At 34.5% G+C, this 25414-nt stretch overlaps 3 protein-coding genes and 1 long non-coding RNA gene across 5 annotated transcripts; 3 read left to right on the forward strand and 1 right to left on the reverse strand.

Moving 5' to 3' along the window:
• The first annotated feature begins 3941 nt into the window (after positions 1 to 3941).
• Positions 3942 to 4713, forward strand: LOC136062175 (histone H2B). The gene has a single exon (XM_065760953.1). The coding sequence runs from the start codon at positions 4062 to 4064 to the stop codon at positions 4506 to 4508; it is 447 nt and encodes a 148-aa protein (XP_065617025.1). The 5' UTR covers positions 3942 to 4061; the 3' UTR covers positions 4509 to 4713.
• A 6947-nt stretch (positions 4714 to 11660) lies between these two features.
• Positions 11661 to 15096, forward strand: LOC111988712 (organelle RRM domain-containing protein 6, chloroplastic). The gene is made up of 4 exons (XM_024020506.2): positions 11661 to 11792; positions 11875 to 11943; positions 12046 to 12152; positions 14660 to 15096. Exons 1-4 carry the CDS (start codon positions 11756 to 11758, stop codon positions 14735 to 14737), a joined length of 291 nt encoding a protein of 96 aa, XP_023876274.1. The 5' UTR covers positions 11661 to 11755; the 3' UTR covers positions 14738 to 15096.
• Positions 15097 to 15676: 580 nt separating this feature from the next.
• Positions 15677 to 17670, reverse strand: LOC111988710 (glycine-rich RNA-binding protein 2, mitochondrial). Of its 2 annotated transcripts, none has more exons than XM_024020504.2 (5): positions 17441 to 17670; positions 16828 to 16896; positions 16620 to 16729; positions 16334 to 16505; positions 15677 to 16053 (listed from the first exon to the last, which is right to left on the reverse strand). In XM_024020504.2, the coding sequence occupies exons 1-4, from the start codon at positions 17538 to 17540 to the stop codon at positions 16458 to 16460; spliced, it is 327 nt and encodes a 108-aa protein (XP_023876272.1). In that variant the 5' UTR covers positions 17541 to 17670; the 3' UTR covers positions 15677 to 16053; positions 16334 to 16457. The 2 variants fall into 2 exon arrangements, with proteins under 2 accessions (XP_023876272.1, XP_023876273.1); XM_024020505.2 differs by having other exon boundaries at positions 16620 to 16726; positions 17441 to 17660.
• Positions 17671 to 17894: 224 nt separating this feature from the next.
• On the forward strand, positions 17895 to 22546 carry LOC136062179 (uncharacterized). Its single transcript, XR_010623995.1, has 2 exons — positions 17895 to 17984; positions 22202 to 22546. It is a non-coding gene; the product is annotated as an uncharacterized LOC136062179 (long non-coding RNA).
• Positions 22547 to 25414: the final 2868 nt, after the last annotated feature.

The raw sequence follows: 25414 nt of genomic DNA on the forward strand, positions 1-25414 counted from the left end.
TTCTTGCTGGGATAGCCCATTGGGCCTTTTTCCCCTTCCCTTATTCCTTGGGCCCATTCAAAGCCCGCTTTCTTTCCTCTTGAAGAGGGTCATCCCACCTTGATTGGCTCTTCCACATTGCCTATGGGCCAATGTGTTCTGTTCCTTGTTCTTTATGGGTATTTATTCTCTTTGGGCCTTAGGGGCATTACCCCATTGTTTTGCTTTTATTCCCTAATCTTCCCTTTCTCTTTCTTCACTTGATTTAGGCTTTTTTTTTTTTGCGGTTGGATCTTTGTGTCCATTTTATAAAAAATGGGCATCAACAAGCATCAGAACAACATTAACATAAATAAGAGCAAATTTATAACCTAATAAACCTAAGCATAGCACCAAACTAACACAAACTATCTTATTTGTGCTTCAAAGTTCAAACTAACACAAATAACAACAGATTTATAATCTTATAAATTTGTTGGTAGTGCATCAAACCTACACAAATAATTAAACCAAATGACATTGCATTTTAGTTAGCAAGATATCAAATAATTTTATCTCAATTCAGTTAAGAAACAAATAAACATGAACTAGTTTTATTATTCCTAGTTGTATGATATTATATAGTTCTATCCAACTTAATTGATAAATAAAATAGTGTAGGGGCCTTTTTTTGTGTTGTGCGTTGGGCTGGGCTGCCTCCTACTGTGATGGGTCCGAGTATTCTGAGTAGGAGAGTTGAGACCGGCCCAACTGTAACTCACTTTGGGCCGACTTGTGCGCAAACTATGCCTCGTCTGCTAGGAGTGTACTTACAACAGACAGAGCTGTTTCAAATGATTTACAACAGGCAAATAAAACAATAGTAGAAGAACAAAAAATATAGTGACATTTTCTTAATAAAAAATGACCAAGTAATTCCTATCTATGACCATCACAGTAATAACAATAGCTTTTGCAAAAGAAGTGAAGGATTAAGTGACAATATGAATTAATTAAGGAAATAATATTAAGTCAAGTTTGGGTTTGTAGAGGCAAAGACCAAAGAGGAAGAACGCCTCCTCTCAATGAAACTAATCTCCCAAGAAAAGATCCTACCGTGGGGATTAATGATTTTGAGGGAACCAGACTTTATTGATTAGTGCCCAAAGAAATCTCTATTATTTAATTGTCTTAAGAGAGTTGGATTTCGAGGGGGAGAGAAGGGAACCGACCTACTGGTGCATGCCCATTATATTATCTTTCTTTTTGCTTTCTGTTTTCTCTCTTATCTTTTTTTCTTTCCTTTGTTTTCCTTTTGTTTTCTTTTCACTTCATAATACCTCTGTTTTTCGATCCTTTCTACAGGGCACGACAAGGGTCCTTTTATAGGGCCTGCCATGACCGGATTTTACCACTTTACCCCTTAACCGCCTTTGTCTGGTCTGGGCGTACTTACCCACTACTAAGGAGTTCATCTGTGTACCATTTACCCTCGCCAGACAAAGGCAGGTTTGTGTCGTTTGTTAGTCCGCCGTGGCACCCTTTCTTGCCACGGCGTAAATGCTTTTTCTCTCTCTCCCATGGCATGCACCCAATGATTTCCCCCTCAACCTTGCCTCTTTTGGGTGGTCTATCATCCCAGTATGACGTACCTCCCAAAAGAGCTTGGGCAGGAACCGCAGAATAGGTATTTTTCCCTTTCCCCAACACCAAACCACACCCCCCCTTACCTCTTACCTCTGACCCATGACTCCACCACGTCCCATATTGGCTGGGTACAGGCTGGTGGTGCCTGGGCCTTGTGTGTGTTTCCCTGTCATGTATGTCCAAAATCTGCCTGCTGCTTATGCGTTTGTCGCGATCAGGAGCTTTGTTTGCACAGTCTGTCGTGCTTCTTCGTTCTTTTATGTGGACCATTTTATAATTCACTGTTTCCTTTAAGGGCTGGGCTTCATTTGATACTGGGTTTTACGTTTCTCTTAGGCCCTTTCTTGATTGCCATTATTTCCTACCATACTATTCTATCATTCCTGCTATAATGACTTGGTCTTGCTGGTCCTCTATTAGACCTGCCGTTTACTCTCTTCCTCAAATGGTTTTGCATGACCATGGGCTTTCTTACTTAGGGGCTCCTGTGTCCCCTTAGGCATCCTCGGCCCATTTACTTGTTTTAGGCATCCTCGGCCCGTTTACTTGTTTTGGGCTTCCTCGGCCCTTTTCCTAACTTTGTGTTCCCATGGGCTTTTACTTACTTCATTGGGCTTTCCCAGCCCAATTACTTCATACTCATCCTTGGAGTTTGTGGGTCTGCCAACAATCCCCTACTCTTTTTGCTTACATTACTTTGAACCTGCCGCGGCTCATTCTTACTTTTTCATGTCATACACTGCCTATGGGTTTGTTATTCTCTCTTTCCAGGCCTTTCGAGCCCACTTGCTTCCTCAAGGCCCATCTATTTATTTTATGGACCTGTGACCCATTATTCCTGCCGCTTGGGTTTAATGGTTTTATTCTATACTTGCCACTTCTATTTGCTGCCTGCGTTGTTGAGTTGTGCCTCCTTCTTGTTTTACAAAAATGACCCTCAACAAAGAGTAAATAATAAAGTTATATAATAAATTTTTTAAATATATTAAATATATGTGGATTGGGTTGGGTTAGGCGGATTTATGAATCTGTTGACCCATACCCAACCCAACCCACCATAAAAAAAAGTTTTAACAATCCAACACAATCTATTAACCCTTGAAAAATGACCTAACTTGACAGGTTGGGTTAGATCGGGTCTGTTTTGCCAAATAGACAGGTTGGTTGCACATCCTATTTGTAGCACAAGTTATGCAATTAGATACGATTCATTGGCGAGTTGCGCTTAGCATGTTGATATATAATTAGTCAGAAAAAATGACTCTTTCGTATATAAAGAGATCCAAGATCTACAATCTTAGTGGTATGACCTCGCTTATTTGTAGATTTAGGCCCTAGGTCTATTTTGTAATATGTCGAAAAGGAAAAAAAAGAAAAAAGAAAAAAGAAAAAGGAGAGGGTTAAACCATATAATGGAAGAAAACATTTAACGTTTAAGTTCAATTTTTACTACTAAAAACCTCGTAACTTAATTGGTACATTCTTATGCATAAAATGCTTGGAGTTTAGGGGAAAAATGGTTGGAACTCAGGAGCTGCATATTGTAACTATCTAAATAAAAGTTATATTTTCATGAATTGAGCAATGAATTTATCAATTTTTGTTGGTTCAATTTCACCTAAATTTATTTTATCTTTTAGATAGATAGAACATAATTTTTTTTTCTTTTTCATAGATAGAATATAATGTCCAATTTATGATAATTATTTTTCATTATTAAATCAAGACATAATAGTCTTTTTTTTTTCAATATAAATAATATTCAATTATAGGTTGTTTATTTTTATTTTTTGTGCTAAATTTTCATTGAACGGTAAATGATTTTTTTCAGTCCAATAGTGAAATTAATTGGAATTCATTAAAATTTATATTGTATCAGTGGCCAAATGTTGCTCTCACTTTTTATTTTCCAAAAATGCCTCTCGGATAATTTCAAAGTTCAAAGTTCTTAAAGCTAATTTTGCTTATCGGTGGAAACTGGAAAATTAAGAAAAAAAAAGGCGCTTGCTAATTTTCAAAGGTTGCCGCGCTAGTCCAAAACCCAAACTCCAAATTCCAAAAACCAAAGATGTGCCCGCGCGACCCAAACAAGTCACGAAATTAAAATAATCATCTCAGCCGTCAATTCTCAAGTCCTCCATCCAACGTTCAGAAAATCATCCAAGTCATCGATCCACACCAAAAACCACGTCACTACCCCGAACTCCGCATTCTACAACGCGCCACATCCGTCAATTCTCAAACAATCTATCGGCGCAAAACACATTCCACGTCACCGATCCGCGTGAAGATCCTTTTGTCCAATAGAAATCAAACTCTCTTTTCTATATAAACCCTTCACAACCTTCATTCCCACCCACACAAAAAAATATCTCTCACAGCTTCTTCAGTACTCAAACAATAGTCCTTTTATTCTCTTTTCCTCTTTACCCTTTTCACTTTCCGAGAAATTCCCAATGGCTCCCAAAGCTGAGAAAAAGCCCGCCGAGAAGAAGCCGGCCGAGGAGAAGAAATCAACCGTCGCCGAGAAGGCTCCGGCGGAGAAGAAGCCGAAGGCAGGGAAGAAGCTTCCCAAGGAAGGCGGGGCCGGCGCCGGAGACAAGAAGAAGAAGCGCGTGAAGAAGAGCGTGGAGACTTACAAGATCTACATCTTCAAGGTCTTGAAGCAAGTTCACCCAGACATCGGTATCTCCAGCAAGGCGATGGGGATCATGAACAGCTTCATCAACGATATCTTCGAGAAGCTCGCTCAGGAGGCTTCCCGATTGGCTCGCTACAACAAGAAGCCAACCATTACTTCTCGGGAGATCCAGACCGCGGTTCGCTTGGTCTTGCCTGGTGAGCTCGCTAAGCACGCCGTGTCTGAGGGGACCAAGGCGGTGACCAAGTTTACTAGCTCTTGAAGTGTGGTAGTTGCTGGTGATTTAAGGGAATTTGAATGTGTTTATGTGGCTAGGGTTAGGGTTAGGGTTTCGTAGATGAATGAATGCTTCTTCTTTTGGTTTTTGAATATGTGGTATTTGAATCTGTTCTGTATGTGAGCAACATGGATCTTCTCGATCCAAATTATGTCTATGGTAGAAATGATATCGGATAGCTTTTTTTTAACTATTGTGTTCTTCAGTTTTCCTCTTGTTATTTTGGTTACTGTTTTGAATTAAAGTGTTGTTTTAGTTTGTAAATTGCTTATTGCTTTGCGAAGAGAAGCTAGTTATGTATGTGTGAATGTTTTGTTGGTAGAATGAATACCTAGTAGTACACTTGGGCTGTGGAGAACCTGAGTTTATGGTTCGTAATGAGAAAATGTAAAGCAGAAAAGGGGGAAAAAAAATATTGGGCAATATCAAGTTACTGATTGTGAAATTGAAGTGCTAGGACATATAGAAACTAGCAAATTAGGAAAAATGACATCAATTAGTCGAGATATAGGTCACAACTTTGGTATTTTTATCAATTATATATATATATATATTATTGGGTGTGCAATTTAGCCTATCAGAAACTGTTTTTTTTTTTTTTTTTTTTGAGAAAAATCAGAAACTGTTAGTTCTTAAAGATAGTCACAATTTTGATTAAAAGAGTCTATAACAAGAACCCTTATTTGTTAGTAAACATGGCTGTGTGTGGGTATATGTATGTATATGTATATATATATATATCTTGTGAGGTCCATTGGCGGATAAATTTTCTCAACAAAAAATCCTGAATTCTTTTTCGGCCTTTTTTTTTGGTTCCCAGTCTTCTGCTCATTTTTACACTACACAGTCAATCCGTATTTCCTCGATTACTTTTAAGTTTCAAGTCTGTTCAACGATCAACTCCGAACACCAGGATGACCAAGCTTACATGCCATACCTGATACCCATGTAGCTTTGCAGCAAGACGAGTAAGTGAGGGTTTGGATAGCGTGGTTAGTTGCGTTGCGTTTGTGCCTGTGTTTTCTTTTTTTTTTCTTTTTTTTTTTGCCAGCTTTTGTTGACTTTGTGGAAAAAATTACTGTGCATAAACTGTTTATTTATTAAAAAATATTAAAAATGAGTGTATTATTCACATGTTTAAAAATTATTTTGTTACAGTGTTTTTAGTTAAAAATTATTTTGTTACAGTATTTTTAGTAACAATCAGTTTTAGCAACTTTTAACAACAATAAATTGTATCTAAACTGACCCTAAAAGTTGTTGCGTATAATAGTAGAATTTTTTTTTTAAATAACAATAAATATTAAAATATTTAGTTAGTTGTCACGTTGTAAAAGAAAATTGAAAACTAGCATCTCGAGTATCTAAAACTCGAGTTCCAAGATAAAAATCAAGTTTTTAAGGCTTGATTTGTAAAAAAAATCCAAGTAAAAATCGAGTTTTAAAAACTCGAGTTCGGAAAACGCCGCTATACGGCTTAAAAACGTCACTATAGGGCTTAAAAATGGAGTTATTAAAAAATTTAGCAGGAAAACGCCGCTATAAGGCTTTAAAACGTCAGTATAGGGTATAAAAACGCCACTATAGGGCTTCCTAAATCTGGTATTGAACACTTATGAGAAAAATTTGCAGGAAAACGCCGCTATAGGGATTTAAAACGTCACTATAGGACCTAAAAACGCCACTATAGGGGCGATAAAACTAAAAATTTTTTTGCATGGAACTCGAGTTTCTAAAACTCGAGATTTATGTAAATGAATCTCGATTTTTTAAAACTCGAGATGTCTAGTTTCCCTTATAGTTTTAAGTGTTGCCTAACTAACTATATACAAATCATTTTCAAAGCTATTCTGCACATTCCCCCTATAATAGTATGTTTAATTCTCGAGGGCTTTCTTTTCTTGTATGGTGTTGGGCCTTCTTTGTGCATGGCCACGTGTCAGTCAATAGAGTATGGAGGGACAGCCTTGATAGACCCAACTTTATTTTTGGGGGTCAAGCTTCGAACTAGACATTAGCCCAAAGACAATGACTACTAGTGCACCGACCCAACATAAGCCATGCTGAAAATCCAAGAAACAAGACACGTGTGATGGTAGACTTTTAATCCATGTCCAATGATAAGTCAGGTGTTAGAATAATTAGAGTCTAGTTGTGAGAAGAAAAAAAAAGAAAAGCGAAATCCACTTGTAAAACAATAGTACATGATAATAACAAATTAGTCTCAACAATGATCGCATATAAAATAATTCAACAATACAAGGCCAATAATTAATCTGAGCTAAACAATAACAAAACCATAATTCCAGCAACAATAGAATAGTAAACCAATATTACTTGTTTGATTGAGAACATTTTATTTAGTTGAACTAAAAACTTCTTGTTAAAAGTACTGTAAATAAAACGAAAAGGTAGTTGAAATAATATAATGAGACTCATGAATAGTATCAAAAAGTGTAATAGGACTCATGATTAGTAACAAAAATAAGTTAAATAGTAAAATAAGTTGACTTTTTAAGTCAATGCCAAACACACTATAAGTCTTTTCATGTGCCATTTGGATTAAAAGGGAAAACTTGACAATGTTGAAGAGGGAGAGAGCATGTACAGCTGTGCACAACAATGAGTTGGCCAAATTCTCTTGCTTTTCAAACAACTTAGATCTTCTTAATGATAAATATTTTCCTTATTTGAGAAGGGCATTTAGTGAAGTGGAGTGAAAGAAGGAATGTGAGGTGTAGAAGAAGATTTTCAATGTGCTTTTGGATATGGACAATGATAGCTGGGGAGAGATAGAGAGTTCTACGTTTGCAAACATAGTTTAGTACTTTCGTGAAATACACGCTAAATAATAAAATCGAAAGCACTACAAAAAATAAAATTAATGTGGTTTTAGTTAACTCTAAAAGCCTACACTCATGCACAACACCCTATCAATAAAAGGAATTACAGCCACACTTCAACTCTCACAATTTTTTTTAAAAAAATAGAAACTAACTCCAAACCTAATACACTCAGAGGTGCCCTCACACTAACACTTGAAAAAGTTTAGTCTTTAACTCTTTCACGAGATAACTTTTCTTCTAATTCTCATACATAAACAACAAAGCTATGCAACTACTCTTTTTATAAGGAGTGGACCTTCTTGCTTCTTTTCTTTTTAGTGTGAGACTAACTCTTTTAATATAACTAGTTGCAATATTGTGCGATGCGTGAGAATATTTGATTATTTTGTAATGAAATATAATATATAATTTATTTTCCAAAGTATTCATAGAATCATATAAGAGAATTTAATTTTCGATGTATTGAACTATGAATTAAGAAATGTTTATTTATTTATTTTTTATATAACCCTTCACCAAACCAACTATGCGTGGCTCAACTTGGAAAACAAGCTTAGGATCACAATTAATTTATGTTATGGGTTGATAATAATCCACAATGGTAGATTTGAATAAGAACCACGTAATTATACTTAAAGACCATGTAAAAAGGTGTATTCATAAGATTTTTGGAACAATAGTACAAGCTTTTTCTCAAGAACTAATCTCCTCTCCTATTCTCTCTATTCTTTCTTTCTTCTCTCGTATCCCCTCTCTTCTTTGCTCTTATCCTCACTTATACTTGCCCTGTTTTCTTCTCCAGCATGAGATGTCCCTGTACAGTTGGGTAGCTTTCTGAATCAGGCTCCTCTTTCCTCAATGTCATGATGAATGGAGACTTTTGGAGTTTCTTTCTTTGTTCTGATCAGTTATCCCTCATTAAATGCGATTGTGCCAGGTAGGTGACTGTAGATTTATCAAGAAGCTTAAGCAGGTGTCCTCAAATAATCTTGTAAGTTCCAAAATTCTTCCTTAGAAGCTTGGCAAGTGTTTTGGTTTTACCAGCTCTGCAATGATCTTGACTTCGGATAGGGTCCTTGATGAACTTATCCTTGGATCCATGATGATGTACCATTTGGTTCGTGGTATAAGGTATGGATCTTTTAGGGAGGTCTGTTCTTAAATAAGCATGCATTGGGCTCATTTTAGCCCATAGACTAATGTCATTTGGTCCCTATAAACCACCTCCCTACAATAGATGTCAGATGGGAGATTTTGAAATGACCCTTAGGATTCTTGCCACAATCTTATCCCATGAAGTAAATGGTCACGAGATCAAGGGGGCTATTGTAGGGAGGTGATTTATAGGGCCCAAATGACCAAAATGCCCATGTCAAGCAAACTCTAACCAAGTTGACTCATGGTCAAAGTCAAAAATTCACCCAATTTCCAAATTTCATCATTTTGTATCAAAATTAACATTTCCAAACATTTTTCAAAGTTTGACCGTATTCAGCCTGAGTTTGACCAAAAATATGATCGCTTGATCGGGATGAATTTGAGCTCATATTACAATTGAATTCCTCTTTAGAATGATAGCTCACGGGCCTAGATCGGATTTAAAACAATAAAGATATTGTAAAAACAGTGAAAAAAATGTCCAACACTTTGTCATTTTTAAGACAAAGTGTGATAAAGCTTGATTGTAATTTAATCTCAAACACTTTGTCATTGTGATTAAATGACCTTGGTCTGACCCAAAAAAGGATTTGTGGGACGGACTTGTGATAAATTTCAATTTGGTAAGCTTGAATTGTTAAAATTTTCTTCAAATTGATTTAAAAAAAAAAAATCATAATATCAAAGAGGGATTTTTCCAAATAAAATTTGTGTTACCCTACTTTTAGAAACATCAAGCTTGCACAATTTGAAAATTTGAGTCATAAAGTTTACATTTTTTGAAAGTAAACATCATAAGCTTTCAAATGGTACCTTGCTTCTTTCTCCCAAAAAAAAAAAATGGTACTTTGCTTGAGCCAAACAGAGGTCGAAAAGGCCGAAAAGTTTTCGATCACAAAAATAGCAAGGTTTTCAGACCTGGACTGTTTATTGAACCATAAAAGGGAGAGGTTCAAGATTTTTGAGGTTGAACTGAGGTCGAACCGGGGTCGAACCGTGATGACATCATAATTAATTTAATAATTAATTAAAGCCTAAATATAGATATTAAATTTATAAAACTAGCAAAATTGACTAATATATTTATATATGTGAGGGAAATTTAATGATTTTCAAGCATATATTTAATAATTAAATAATAAAGTTAATAAAATAAAATAATAACCATGAAAACATTAAAATTTATGATTAATTTTTGAAGTAAAGTTGAATATCTTTGAAGGATTTTAATTATAACTTTTTTTTTTAATCCTTGTAAGAGATGGATGATTTAATTAAGTGGAATAAAATTGTGTTAAGTTGTTTTTATAAATAAATAAAAAAATAAAAAAATTTTGCTAAGGGGTTGGACCGCACGGTTCTTGCCATTGGTTCGTGCAGTCCAACCCCAGTTTTAGGGGTTCATGGAATTAACTAAAAATACGGTTCTTTATGCTTAAAAAGTCGGTTTCCATCCTGGTTCTCAGTTTTCACAGTCCGACCTCCTGATCCGGTCCGGTTCTGAAAACTATGAAAAATAGGACAAAATCATGTAAACCCACAAAACCATTAGTGTTGGAACTCACCTTGCAGCCAAATTCTTAAAGGCTCATGAAAATTAATTCCAAAAAGTTAGTGCTTTCACAAAATAAAGTTGATTTGTGCTATGTTTATTTTTGTTTAAAAATGTATTTTTTTAATGGCAAATGAAGATGTGGGTTACAAAAGGCTAACAGAACTAACCTCAATAATTAAAGTGTCAACTTTTGAATCACAGACAGTTAATGTGAAAACAAGCCTAACATTATGTGGGTTTAATTAAAGAGATTAAATTCTGTAAGAATATAGTGTAAAACTCAGATTTCACCCTTCTAAGAGCGTTCGTATCAGATGTGTCATATGTGCCAAATGCTAAATATTTGGCACATTTGGCACATTTGGCACACCAAACAAAAAAAAAAAAAACCCCATTTATCAGATGTTTCAAATCTTATATTTTTTGCAACATGATACAGCAGAGTCACAAATTTGCCACGGTATGGACGGGTGTGGCATATGGATTTATTATTATTTTATTCCTCTTTTTCTCTCATATCTCTTTCATCTTCTCCTTCAGCTATTCACCGCCTCATCTCCACTCTCCCGTACTCTTTCTCCTTCCCTGTTCCCTTTTGCCTCTTCTTCTCCTTCACCGGTTTTTTTTCCCCTTTTTGTTCACTTTCTCCTCTCTGTTCTATCTTAGAGTCGTCTATCGGCATGGGTCTGGTTGTAGGTTTGTGATTTCCGATTGTGATCGGTGTGGTGTAGGTCTCTGGGTTGTGGGTTTGTGATTTTCGATTGTGATCGGCGTGAGTGTAGGTTTCTGGGTTGTGGGTCTGTGACTTTGGATTGTGATCGGCGTGGGTATCTGGGTTGTGGGTTTGTGATTTTCGATTGTGATCGGTGCGGGTGTAGGTCTCTGGGTTGTGGGTTTGTGACTTCGGATTGTGATTGGCGTGGGTCTCTAGGTTGTGGGTCTGGGTTGTGGTGGGTTTGTGTGTGTGTGTTTTGCTTGGTGTTTTATGATTTGGAAGAGGAAGGCAGTGGCTCCCCCCCCTCCCCCCCCCCCCCCCCCTTTTTTTTGTGTGTGGTGGAGGTTGATGCTGGTAGTGCTGTGGCGAAGGTGGCTGTGACTGTTGCTGTTGGATTTTGTGGAGGTTGTTTTTATATTATTTTAAAGTATTGTATATATTATTTTAAATGAAGTGGTAAAAATATAGAACATCTGATAAATAGGATATTATAAAATGATGTGGTAAAATAATAATATAGGATTTTGGTGTGGCAAAATGGCATAATTTTTGCAACAGCTGATACGGATGCTCTAATCCCAACATGTCAATCATCTTATCACAAATTTAAAAATAAGCACAATCACATCCAATCAATTTTAATATTCATATATAAATCCAACCAAATTGAGAGTTTATTGAGATGTCATTAAGTGTGATAGGATGTATTAAATTTTAAGTAAAATACTAATGTAGCAATCTCTTATTAAATGATATAAAACATGGATTTTACATTTCATTCTTACCAAATTTGTACTCTTAATTAAAACGTGAATCTTATTATCGACTTTAGTGGTTTTGGACACGATCTTTCAGGAAGGTACATTGAAAAAACGACCCTTCAAACATCGTTTCTCTGACCTACGCCAACGTATACATACACTAACTCTTGCACGAAGAACACCAACTTGGAACTGAGATGGCTAATAAACTCAACTCACAGCTATTCGTTAGCAGTACTCTCTCTCTCTCACACAGATACACACACGTGGGTTTTGTTCAGCGCCGTGGTTTTGATTCTTGCTTTTGTCTGTGTAGGATTATCATCGTACACCACAAATGAACATCTGAAGAGGTTGTTTTCGCGATTTGGGGTAGTTACAGAAGGTATGTTATGTGTGCAAGTCACTGATTTTTTAGTTTTTGTGTGTGAGGAATATTATTTGGTTGGTTTTTGCTCTCTGACAGTGTTTTAACTTTTTTCTGTAGCTAGGTTAGTTAAAGACCCAAGAACCCAAAGGCCCAAAGGTTTTGGCTTTGTCACATACGAATCAGAGGTAGAGGCTCAGAAGGCTTTGAAGGCCATGAATGGCAGGGTATCATCTTTCTCTCTCTGCGTTATAGAACTCAATTATTTAACTTAAAATACTATTACAATTAATTCTAATGCAAATCCATATGTAATTTAATCTGGTTTTATTAGAATGTCTGGGTTAAATATTCAAATTACTGATTGGGTGTCGTGTATATTAGTAAATTGATGGGGTTTTTCCAATAGTTAGGAATAGGGAATTTCTTTTTTAGTTTATCATTGATTGGTTTTCTTAGTAATTTGGACCAAATGGCATCTCTTCCCCCCATAAAAGAGGGTGAAGTTTTAGGTCATGAAGTTCATCTGTTTGGGTGCCTGAGATGTGTTTACCTATGGAAAATGCTAGGAAGAGTAGTTTGAAGGTTTGTTTGGTTCATAATCATATTTTAGGGGAAGATGAAGGTAAGGAAAATGGATGATCAGAAGAAATTCTTAAGAAGTCAAAACACATAATTAAGGTCTTTGAGAGAATGAGGTTGACACTCTTGCAAGTATTTAACCATTATTAGAGCAAATGCATTGTCGTGTTTGTTTTAGGGCAATACATAGCAATTTGAGGTTTGTAATAGCTATGGAGGGGTTTTTCTTCTATGAATTTAGCTCAAAGTCCGAGCTTATCCAAAAATAACTTTAATGTCCAACTTAGATGAAAGAGCTTATTCATGCCGGGTTAGACTTTTGAAGATTCATATGATCTTTTAATTAGTAATTTGGTATTACCACAGAGAAATGTAGTTGGTGTCTGGACCCAGAGAAAGTGAGAAAGGATGCACCCTTCTGCTTTGAGTGCTTGTCCAATCATTTTAGATATTCAGTCATTTAAGAGGAGTTGGAGTATGGTGTTTTTCCTTTTTTGGGGCCCACCGGGTTATGCCAAGGGGGGTGCGTTGTGGAGCTTTTAGCAAGTTTCCAAGGCAGGATTGGTAGATGCAGCAATATTGTGATTTGGAGCAGCCTGCATTGTCTCATGTGGTGCATTTGGAGTGAGAGAAATGCTAGAAATTTGAAGGATGTGAAAAACTCGTTCTCAATCTGAAGCTTTTATTCCTTAAATCTTTATTTGAGTAAATGAATGCTTCTGCTCTATTCTATTTTGCCCATATGCCTGAGATGCGTGACAGTTATACTTGTAGTCCTTAATTTTGGTGTACCTGTGTACATGGATTACGCCCCCTTTGTGTTTAATCATTGAAACATTTACTTATAAAAAAAGAAAGAAGAAGAGAGCCCCAGATACCCTCAACTTATCTTGTTAGGAATTGTATCTCTGTATGTAAGTATTTACTTTCATTTCCTTTTTGTTGGTCTATATCATCATTCAAAGATGTTAATGATTCAATCTTATCTGCTCAAGAAAAGAAAATTCAACATTACGTACCAAGTCTAATAAATTGGCAAACATTTATGTTGTACTTAAATATTTAAATTGTGCCAATCTGTACTAAATGGAAATCTTACATACAAAGTCCAATAAATTGGCACACATTTAAGTGAGAACAAATTTTGTCATAACGTTCTGGTTTATGGTAGTTGATTTCCATTCTTCTGCTGATTAGCATTATGCATACCATAACCAAAAACATGGTAACCCTTCTTTTTTTTCAGGCTAATTATGTTTGAAAACTTGTCATTATATAATCCATGAATACGACTGTGATGAGGAGAAGGTATATCCTATGCCCGCTGCATGCAGCAGGTCTCTCACATTGTTTGGGCCCCACCAGTGTATGGGGCCCATATGCTGTGAGAGTACCCGCTGTATACAGCAGGCACAGGATATCCTTTCACCTGTGATGAGACCTCTGGAGCACTGTAACTTTGAACATATGTACTTATTTAATAGTCGGAGGCGACGGGTCATTATGCTTTAAAATGTTAGTACATAATGGCTGTTCAATGTTGTTCCATCATTTTTAATCATTTGTAATGATTTTTAAGATAGAATAATGTTGGACTTTTATTGAATATTTATTCCCTGCAAGTAGGCATTAAATTAAAAATTTTAAAATAAATAAATCTTATCTCGTCTTTAAGGTAGGCATGTGAACTTATGTTACTTCATTCACAAAGGCTAAAAGAGTTCAAGCCCTAGTGATTGACTGATAGTAGATGTGGATTTTATTATGTATTTTTGCTGAAGTGTAATTATAGAGTAATATGTATTAGATTTTGTTTTGCATCTCTTTTGTTTGTATGGTCTTGATGGAAATAGCCTTACCAAGATCATTACTTCAATTAGCCTGTAGCAGCTTTTTCATCTCAAATTTTCTTATCCAGCAAAAAAATAAAAAATAAAAAGAAATCCCATAATTTTGGAGTATAGTGTATTTTGTTTGTTTGTTTTTCAGTCTACATGGCAACTACTTGGAGTTTTAACTTTTAACCTTCCATAATATGCAGTAAAAGCTCAAATTTTATCAACATTGCTGCATTTTGTGCTTAACTTCATATTTAATGTCTTCAAAGCACCAAATGCCAGTTTATCTTATTATTTTCTTTACTCTTGCACAGATAGTTGATGGAAGACTGATATTTGTGGAAGTTGCAAACACTGAAAAACCTGGAGAGGATGCCACCTCACAACAATAAGGCTCTTTTTTTTGCTCCATTCAGAGATCTGTGTGACAAATGCTGTTGAGATTTAGTGTCAAATGACTAATAGCATAGTGTAAAACAAAGTAGCCCCCCCATCTTTTTCAATTCTTTTCTCTTCTTGCTACCAAAAGAAAGAAATAATATGTATATTTCTTTGGAAATTAGAATGCATACTAGTTAATTTCTTCTTTCTAGAACAGAACTTTTAGTTTGTTTGAACTTGTAACACCACACGAGCAATGTGCAATATCGTCTGACTCTTATGATTTACCAAAAAGCAAGTTGTTGTGTTTATTAAATACTGATATGGTTCTTATTGAGTTAAAGACTTAAAGATCAGTTGAAGTGGGGCACCTTATCTACTCATGATTTTTATGCTTTCGGAATATAAAGGGGGAAATGGTGTTCCGAAGTCTAGATGATCTTAGAAGCCTCAAGGTAGTATAGTGTAAACCCTAAGATAAAGGAGTGCAAAAACATCTTGATTGGAAATAGGAAAGTAGTAGTTATGAGGTTACTGCATCAAGAGATGGGTAACCATGTCGATTTTGAGCAGGCTAAAATTCTCACTAATTGTACATGTAAAGGATATTAGGACGGTGACTTATGAAATGTATTTCAAATTGCCACAAATTTGGAAATCATTAATTTTTTCCCACACCTTTGCCCGGATTCCTGAAAAAAATAAAAATTAAGGTGGAATGGGGAATAGCTTTGCCTTACTTGGTACCTGTAAGTTTTAACATTATGCTATTAGTATTACAATTTACAATACAAGATTCAGAACACAAATTTCACTTAATTTCTTGAGGAAATAAATAAATTTATCAACACTATGTAGGTATAACTCCTAAGACTTTTCAGGCCATGATGTGATTCGCCTCAACGCCACTATACCTGCTGAAATAAGCTAACAGTGAACATGGCTGCGAATAAAACATGCTAAATGCAAAATATTATATAAACCTTTCAAAAACCTTAGAGCCCTTTATGTGCTCAACCCTTAAGCTAAAATGGACAATTTAGCAATTATTGATAAACCACTTCCATAAACAGATAAACCGTCAGCACAGGGAGATTTGACACTCCAAATTCTAAAATCCTCAAAAAGGATGGAAAAAATTCATCCGCTTGAAAGTGTCTCTTTAAGAAACAGGTTTGTTTGTTTGTAGTTAACAATATGCCTAGGCTGTAACATGTATAGGATCCAGCTGCAAGTCCACTGAATTGAGTCAAACTTTAGCAGCATCCAGCTTCTCATTTACTTCTGAAACACATGAAGACTTGGAGATGCAACCATGCCAGTTCACCTACATACAAATACATGCATAAGCTCAAATTAAAGGAATTTATGATAAGTTTCTACCTCCTGGCCGACCACCAAAGATAAAGATCTGAATCCCTAGATTCCATCATACCATCAAGCAAATGGCCATGGCAGTGAGGTAGGCATAAAAACTCTTTCCTCTTTTTTAAGTATTAAATTGGCACAAGGAAGTATGAAAAGAGCTATTTGACATTTAGAATGTGATACTGCAACTTTGATACCCTTTCAATGTTTTAAATTCTAATGCATAAAAAATGACCTACCCAACAGATGAGATAGCTTATAGCTTCATCAATTAATCTCATGGCAAGAGCCACAAAATGTTAGCGGAACTGAGTCCCAACCTTCCTCCATGCCTCAAAGTGCTTGTACCTGAGATCCAAGTTGCTACCCCCGGTGTGCATAATGCACACGGATATTTCTGCCATCCAACATCTGAAGAGGATCATAGGATGCTAGTAAATCACATTAATTTCGATTTGAGATTAGGCCCTTAACAGGGCTCTTTGCAAGGCATAAATAAATAATATCATGCCAAAGTAAATTTACCTGACCATCCATTTCTTTTAGAGCTATGGTGGCAGTAGTTTCAGAAGTGAACCGCACAAACCCATACCCCTTTGATCTTCCACTGACGTGATCACATATAACTTTAACTGCTAAATATGACAAGAGCATAACACCCTCAAGTAAATTCATTGTCATCAAACCTAATAGCATTAGTAATAAATTACAACCAAATAATCTACCACATTACCTTCAATTATCTCGCCATGTCGTCCAAAAGCATCCTTTAGAACAGCTTCATTAGTGTCATAGGAAAGTCCTATAATCCAAAACTTAACATTACTCTTACAAAATTTGGCCATGAAGTACTGATATTCTCAGGAGACCAGGAAATAAAGACTCCCAAAATCTGAACCATTGATTTAATCTCATGACTGGCTAGGATTTTAAGAACTCCACGAAGGACTATAGAGAATCCTGATCCCCAAAAACTTGTTATGCCAAACCTATTGATTTGCGTATTCCATTTGGGCACGTGAGAATTCAATTGGCCTCTCTCATTTGATTAAGTGTAGGACACAGAAACTTAATATATCAAATGAACACTAAAACCACTGAACCTAATTATTTATACCATTTTGGAACCCAAACCAACAGAAATTATGTGCGCTCAGTCAAAATTTTAAACTATTGCATATTTTATATTCGCATCCTGGAATAACATATACTAGAGAAAATTGATAGCAAATAGATCTCAATTAAATTAACAAATTTCTCAATCGAGCAATTTTAGGAATATGAGTTTGATACTGAAAATTCAAAAAAAGATAAAGATAAATTGAAAAGTGAAAGTTAGAAACGACCTCCAACAAATAACTTGGTGGAAGAGTGGCGGGCCCACAACCATCTGCCTGAACGGAACGTCGTACGGAAAATACGAACACCATCTTTCGAGCACTGCATTTTCTATCAGCGTAGCTAAGACGAAAACTACCGTCGGAGAAAATGCTGACGTTTTGACTGGAGTATAAAGCTAAAACGGTGGTCGTTTAAAAGGAAGTAGCAAAAATGAATAAGATAACGTTTAAATATTTTATTTGATTTTTTTTTTTCCCATTTATCCTTAACTCTCTAAGAATTTCGTTAGTTGTTACGTTTCAAAAATTTTAATTACTTCAAAGGTATAGCCCATTTCGTAGCCCATGGCCTTCCAAGTACCAAAAAAAAAAACCCAAAATTTCCTCTTTAATACATCCCAAATCACCAGATCAATCCTTCAAATATATCAACATAGATTTTTCTTTTCTTTTTTAAAGACCCAAAACAAATCTAACCCATTGCGCCGCCAGTTGCCTTGCCATAAGTCCGTGGTCGTCCATTGACTCTAGCTACTTCAAAGCAGCAAAGGTATCTCTCCCTCTCTCTATTTCTATCTCTTTGTTTAACCTGTTAAGGCTATGAACACCAAGTAATGTAAAGCAAAGACACTAAATTGTGATTTACTGCTTTTGTTATACCGTGTGCTGTACAGTTGTAATGCTGTACTTCAGCAATTAACTTGTCTGAGTTTCTTTTGTGGTGGCTCCGCCGATTTCACATATAACTTGAGGCTGTGATTTTTTTACCTTTTTCTTTATAACTTTTATATAATATATTAGAGCATTCTTATTTTTTGTCAAGAAGGGCATATCCTATAAATGCTAAAATTTAACATACAAAATGCTATAAATACTAAAAAGCATACTTTATCAATATTCTCAAATCTTATTTATTTTGCAATCCAGTTACAGTGCACTGCCATGTCTAACCGTCCACTGTAGCAAGATTGTAAAAAAAAAAAATTGTTTAATATTTGTTTAATAGTAGTTATTTGAAAACATAAAAAGAAAGAATAAAAAAAAAAATTAAATGAAGTGATAAAATAATAGAAGTTTTGATATTTGGTGAATTCTAAAGTGATATGTTAAAATTGATAAAGTAGAATTTTGAAATGGTAAATACTAAAATATTTAGCATTTTTGATAAGAATGCTTTTAAGGGTATAATACCGCTTATTGCTGAAAACTAAAAATATTGTAGCAAAATAATTTTTAAATGTGTGAATAATGCCGTGAGACCCATTTTTAATGAAAATCTTGCTGAAAAAAGAGGTTTGTGGGTTCCATAAACAGTGTACAGGATCTATTGGTAGACGTTGGATGCGCTATCCAAATAGATACTAATAAGGGGAAATTGTACTTTACCCACCTGTACTTTGACCCGTTTTAACAGTGCTAACCCGTGATTTAAAAGTTGTCACTTAACCCACCTGAGTTGGCCTCCGTTAGATTCCCGTTACCCACCTCTCTCTTTTCACCATTAAAAATAGGGATAAATGTGTCATTTTTATTATATTTTATGTCTCTCTCATCTTTTCTCCCATTCTTCTTCTTCTTCACATAAAATATAAAAGAAAACCAATACACCTACAGTCACAAACAAAACCACAAATCCATGTGAACATACACCCATAGATTTGCTAGCCTTCCACTACTAAATCAAAAAATTTACTACATAATTCTTCATAGAACAATCTCAAAATAAAACTCTAATCCTTTTTCTTTTGCTTGGTTCTTTAAAAAAAAATCCAGATTTGCAAGTAAAAAAAAAATTGCAAAAAAATTGCAAAAAAAAAAATCAGCAATCTGTTCAAATTTTTTGGGTTTAATGGATTTGTGGGTTAATGGGTTAATACTGCTACAACTACAGATCCAGCAGCGAACCTAACTCTGTTCAAAATGGCGCCACTTTGAGCCAGTCTAGGAGCTTTAGTACGTGGAGTACTGCTGTGTTGGCGATGGCTACAGCTGGACCAACTCTGTTCAAAACCCAATCCAAATCTTTCGAGACCTTGGAGACATTGATGTTGTAAACATCGTAGGACAAGAAGTTAGCCATGGTTGCCACGAAGCTCGATTTCCCTGTCCCCGAAGGACTGTATAAGAGAAAGCTGCGCCTCCAAACATGGCCTAGACGATGGTAATACTGTTTGCCTTTAAGGAAAGATTCGAGGTCGGACTTTACCTTGTTTTTGAGATCTTCTTCCATGGAGATGGTTTTGAAAGTCGAAGGAGCGTGAAAGGAACAGATCTCCACCGTCCGTTGCCTTGTTGGTCTTTGATGTTCATGTACGGCTTCAAATCTCGAGGCTTTAGCAGTTCGATTTTGTCGGATATCGTATGGATTTGTTAGAGATAAGGTCGGAGGATTCTATGTTTATCGACTTTTTCGAGACTCAAAACGAAACAGTTCTTGGAATTGGTCCAGTTTTTGTTATATACTATTCATTTTTCGGGGATTTCACTTTGGCAATCAAAGTAAAGAGAGAAAGGGATTATGGATTTTGGGATTTTTGGGGGTTCTAAGGTAGAGAGAGGGAGATAGCTTGTTCCTTATTTTTAGGGTTCTAATTCAGTTTTAATTTTAACTTATATAGTAAAGGAGATTTTTTAATGGAAATGGCAAAGGTGGGGTAACGGGGGTATAACGGAGGTTACCTCAGATGGGTTAAGTGACAACTTTTAAACCACGGGTGGACACTGTTAAAACGGATCAAAGCACAGGTGGGTAAAGTGCAATTTTCCCTATTAATAATAATACTACCGTGCTGGCATGTTGTTGATTTTGCTCGTGATTGAATGTATGTGTTATTGGATTTTTTTTTTTTTTTTGAGAGGATGTGTTATTGAAACTTGATACATGAAAAGTGAATGTTATGTAAGAATCCTATATAATATTAATAGTGTTGTGTAGTTTATTAGTAGTGTAGACTTGATTGTTCATACTTTTTTTTTTTCTTTTTAAATTAACTGAATAACTAATTCATAAAATTTAATATTAATGTTTCTAAATATGAGTGATTTATGGGAAAAGTATTCACAATTTATGTATATTTCAAAGGAAAGAAAATGTTTAGTATAATGAAGAATGTAGGGCACAATTTTGTTGAGTTAAAATTTATTTATGAAATAATTTTTTTTTAACTTAACAATTTCATTATATTTATTATTTAGCTCCCCACACCCCCCCCCCCCCCCAAAGAACAATTTTTCTGGTTCTGCCATTGACTCAACTGCATATTATGTTTCTTTGGTGTATGTTTTTGGGATTTTTTTTTAATGTGATTGTGTTTATGCTTTGTGATTTTGTTTATAAGTTTGTGTTTTTTTATGATTTTATTTAGTTGGTTTTTTGTAATTGTTATGTTTCAATTTGTTATGAGTTGATATATTGACCCGAACAATTTTTTTGGCTCTGCCACTAACTCAACTGCAGATTATGTTTCTTTGGTGTATGTTTTTTGGGATTCTTTTTTTTTTTTTTTATTTTTTAAGTGATTGTGTTTATGCTTTGTGATTTTGTTTATAAGTTTGTGTTTTTTTAGTGATTTTATTTAGTTGGTTTTTTATGTTTGTTTCAATTGTTATGAGTTGATATTTTGATAAGTTTGTACTGGTTTTGTGAAGATCTGATGAGGAAACTTTAATGGATTGAAAAAAGAAAAAGAAAGAGGAAAGTTTGAATTTTGTTATAGCTGCTTGATTTTTGGTTCTTATATACATTGGGGTGGACATAGAACTAGAAGTTTTACCAGCGGTTTGTTTGCAAGTTGAAGTCTTTGGTGTTATATTGCATTAGTTCTTTGTGTTTAATTCACTTTTTCTAACATATGTTAAGTAAATGTTAATTGAATATTTGGAATTTATTGAATAGCTTGTATTCTCAAATGGAGAGTTTTGTAAAAGTATATGTTTTCTTGATTTTGTCATATGAAGTTTTTATCGTTTTGGGTATATTAAAATGCCCGGCATTGTTATGGATGAAATTCATGAAGAAGGGGTTGTAAATGAACTAAATGGGAATTTGGAGTCTAAAGTTCTGGATATTGTGTCTACACTAAACCCTAATTCTTTTTTCTTTATTTTTATTGAAATCATTATTGATCCGTACTTTTTTTGAGTGGTCTTGGGCTTGGGGTTTTACACATTGTACTCTTATTTTTGTATTTCATAATTATCTTAGATTTTCAGTTTTATTCTTTGTAATTTTTGAAGATACTTTATGTTCATCATCTTGAACATGAAGTAAATGTCTTTTGCAATAAAACTCCATGAATTACTTATCCCAAAAAAAAAATATCCTTTGTACCCTGGCTGTATATGTGCCGCATATATATTGTATACATACATATGTATCTAATGCATATCCCGGCATATGAATTAGAAATAGCATTATAATGATTCTGTTGAATTATGTTATCTAAATTCTTATGGTTATCACTTAGGACTTATGTAATGATATAGCCAAAAGACTAAAGTTGTATAATGAACTTTGCCTCAATAGAAATCATTCTTCCTTGAATTTGAACATTGGTGAAATTCATTTTCTTTTTAAAAATAATTTTCTTAGATCACTGTTAGTCCTAATGCTATTGAAATTTAAGTATGAGCTACAACATTCAAGTTCTTTCCATAAATCTACTATTATTTTATTTATAATGTATTGTAGTCTCTTGATGGTTATGTTGCTTTGTTTTAACATTTTTACGTGCACTAAAATGTAATGATGTGTTTATATGATCTCAGGAACTAAAGATCGTGCAGTATGGATCCTGGGATGGTTTAGGAACTATCCCAGGAGATATGAGAAGCGACCACCAGTAGATATGCAGATGTTACAAATACTTTGGCTTCGTTTGCTGGATTAAGAAACCATCACAATTACTTTGGAACTAAAATCAAGCTATGCTTGTGATTTTTATTTTGAGTATTGGACACAGACACAAGATCTATATTAGAGAGAAAACCCTGATATGGTAGATGATATATTTTTCCCTTAATTTCCGTTTTGTTTGTTTGATTTTCAAATCCATACTTTTTGTTGCTTCTCCTTTGCACTAAAATGTACGAAAATTTGTTTATTTGTGTTCAGCTAATAAATTCTTGATAAATAGTTTAATCTTCTTGTATTCATAGTTTAATTCTTGATGAATAGCTAATAAATTCCTGATGAATAGCTTTAAATTCTTGATGAATAAATTCTTTACATTGCTTCATACCTTTAATCTTCTTGATGAATAGTTTAATCTTCTTATACTGAGTGTGAGTTTGGCAAAAATCATTTTTGCCAACTTATTTTATTATTCAGCTTATCTTTTTTACTATTCATGGACCCCACTACACTTTTCGGTGCTATTCATAAGTCTCGCTATATTATTTCAGCTAACTTTTATCTAAAGTATTTTCAGCAAAATAAACGGATTCCAAACAGACCCTGAGTATATACTTGGTTTCTTGATGAGATACAATTTTTTAGGCATTTGATGAAACCTATAGTATGATATGTATTTGCTCGATTTTGTTATGTAGCATTTTGGGTATTATTGCATTTTGAGTTTGGAGTGGTACAAATGGTTTAGAAATAGACCATTTTAAAGAGGAGGGAATCAGTTCTGTCCTAGTGCCATTTTAGATAGATGGCTATGGCTATAAGCAAAAGGATTATATGGCACTCTCTAGGAGTACCTATATTTGTAAAAGTTCCCATACTTGTTTTTCTTTTTTATTTTGGGCCTATGACTATTGAATTCTCCACTTGTTTGTATCATATTTCTAGAGGAATTGTGTGTGAAATGGAGTATTTTGTGTCTGTTGTTGTTTTTTTGGGTGTTGTTTCTAGGTTTTGTGCTTTGACTTTGATGATGCACAGAAAATTAGTAGGCCGAATGCTTTGGGCTTTAATGAGCTAGCGACTACTTGGAAAGCCTAAAAAGAAAAAGACACAAAATCAAAGGTGACCGGGGTGAACTGGCCAAGAACCCTCTGATACTTAAGTTAGTTTTTCCTCTAGAACTCAGGAATTCCAACTTTTTAGGAATAGTGAAAACTTACTTTGAATTGATGTGGATGAGTCCTTATATAGAGAGTTTTGGAGCGGTTACTTGTTTAGTAACTTCCCTAATATTTGTGGAAATTAGAAAGTTCAAACTTAACTTCCACAACGGCTATGGAAGTTAGAATTTTTGATCTTATCTTTTATAATTGCCATTGGAAGTTAAGTACTTATTAGGAAGCTATGACGATAAATAAGGATCTTGTTCATGTTTCAAAGTTCCATGTGGTCCGAATCTCAAACTTACATTGGAAAATCCATTTTTGGAAATTTCCGAAGTTGGAAGATCGTCCAGGCTCTTTCCTCATGGATGACCCTTATGTCCACGGACGACCTTCCGCTTATGTATGATCTTCTTGAATGGTTGGCTCTTGGCTTTGGACGACTCTTATGGACGAATTGGAGATAGTTCGATTTTTTAGTTCCCCATCATACTTAATTTTTTTCTTTGTTCCTATAATTTGCTGTTCAAGGTGCTTATTCTAGTTGGTGTGAAAATGTTTTTACTCAAAGAAAAAGAAAAAGAAAATAATCTGATAGGGATAAATTTTCATAATTGGTAAATTTTCCAATGGGGATAAACCATTCTAATTGGCAAGCTCGTTCCTTCTTTTGCTAACTAACAGAAGCACAATTTTGTCATCTTCTTTAAAATTTTAAGAAAAAAAATTGACAACAATGATCAATTTATTACAAAAGGTGGAACATAAGATTTTAAGTAGATGCATGTTTGAAGAGCTATTCAGAGAAACACTTTTTGAAATTAATTTGGTACTGAATTCTTAGAATCCAATATGGAAGTGAAACCTTATAATTCTCATAAGCTTTAGTCTAAGTTCACGAAAGTGTCTTTTTGGGTTACCAGGGATACATTTGTCTAGATCTCTCTTCTAATAAAATTTATATCACCCGCCATGCCATTTCCAATGAGTTTGTGTTTCCACACACTCCACCTATTCCTTCAGTGTTCTTAGAAGTAGATTGTGCAGTAGATGTAGTGCAGTTTATCTTAGGACATATATATGACTTTATTTGTTTCCTTTTTCAACAGACCAGCATTTTAATTGGACATGAAAGTGGAAACAAAAAGAATCAAAGCTATTTGCAATCTGTAACAAAATATAAGATTATTTTTTAATTTTATTTTGTCAATGATTTCTAGACAAAAAATGAGCAGTTTACTCTTTACGGGATCTAGACTTTAATTCCTAGTTTTATAAAATTAGTTGTCCATAGTGTCGACTCTATAATAGATGGCCCTACACAATATGTACTTGAAAGCACATATGAAACTGCTGCAGCTTCCAATGTGCACTCCTTGAAGTGCAACAAAGTATTGGGAGTAAAATGTGTAAGTAACATTTTCTTATTCTTACAAATCCATTCGTTTTATAAACGAGCTAAATTTCTGCTTATTATTAGTTTTTTCCAATATTTCAATAAATTTATCAAGAATTTTGTATATTAATTAGTTGGCACCTCAATTTCCTATAGAGATATTCATGATTGAAACCCCCCAACTATCGATGGATAAAATAATTTTGTATAAATTTCCTTGTAAAAAATTGTAATATTTAGTTATCTTATAAACAAAATAGAAATCACATTATATATATGTGTGTTCACAAATTAAAAATTGCATGATATAGTGGTTAATAGATAAGCATGTTTCATGCCTAATAAAAAAAATGCATATATCCTTCATTTTTTTTTTTTTTTTACATTCATGATTATGTGTTACTAATTTTTTCCCCTTTCTATTGGACATTGCTTCAATTGTTGCATGATATAGTGTTTCAATTGTTTCTCATATAAATCTTAGAAAAATTATATTAAAATTTCATTATTCTATAACAAAATAAATATATTTATTCTATTACACACACACACACACACACACACACACA

Source organism: Quercus suber, unplaced genomic scaffold (assembly GCF_002906115.3).
Source record: "Quercus suber isolate HL8 unplaced genomic scaffold, Cork oak 2.0 scaffold_388, whole genome shotgun sequence".
Classification (NCBI taxonomy): Eukaryota; Viridiplantae; Streptophyta; class Magnoliopsida; order Fagales; family Fagaceae; genus Quercus; species Quercus suber.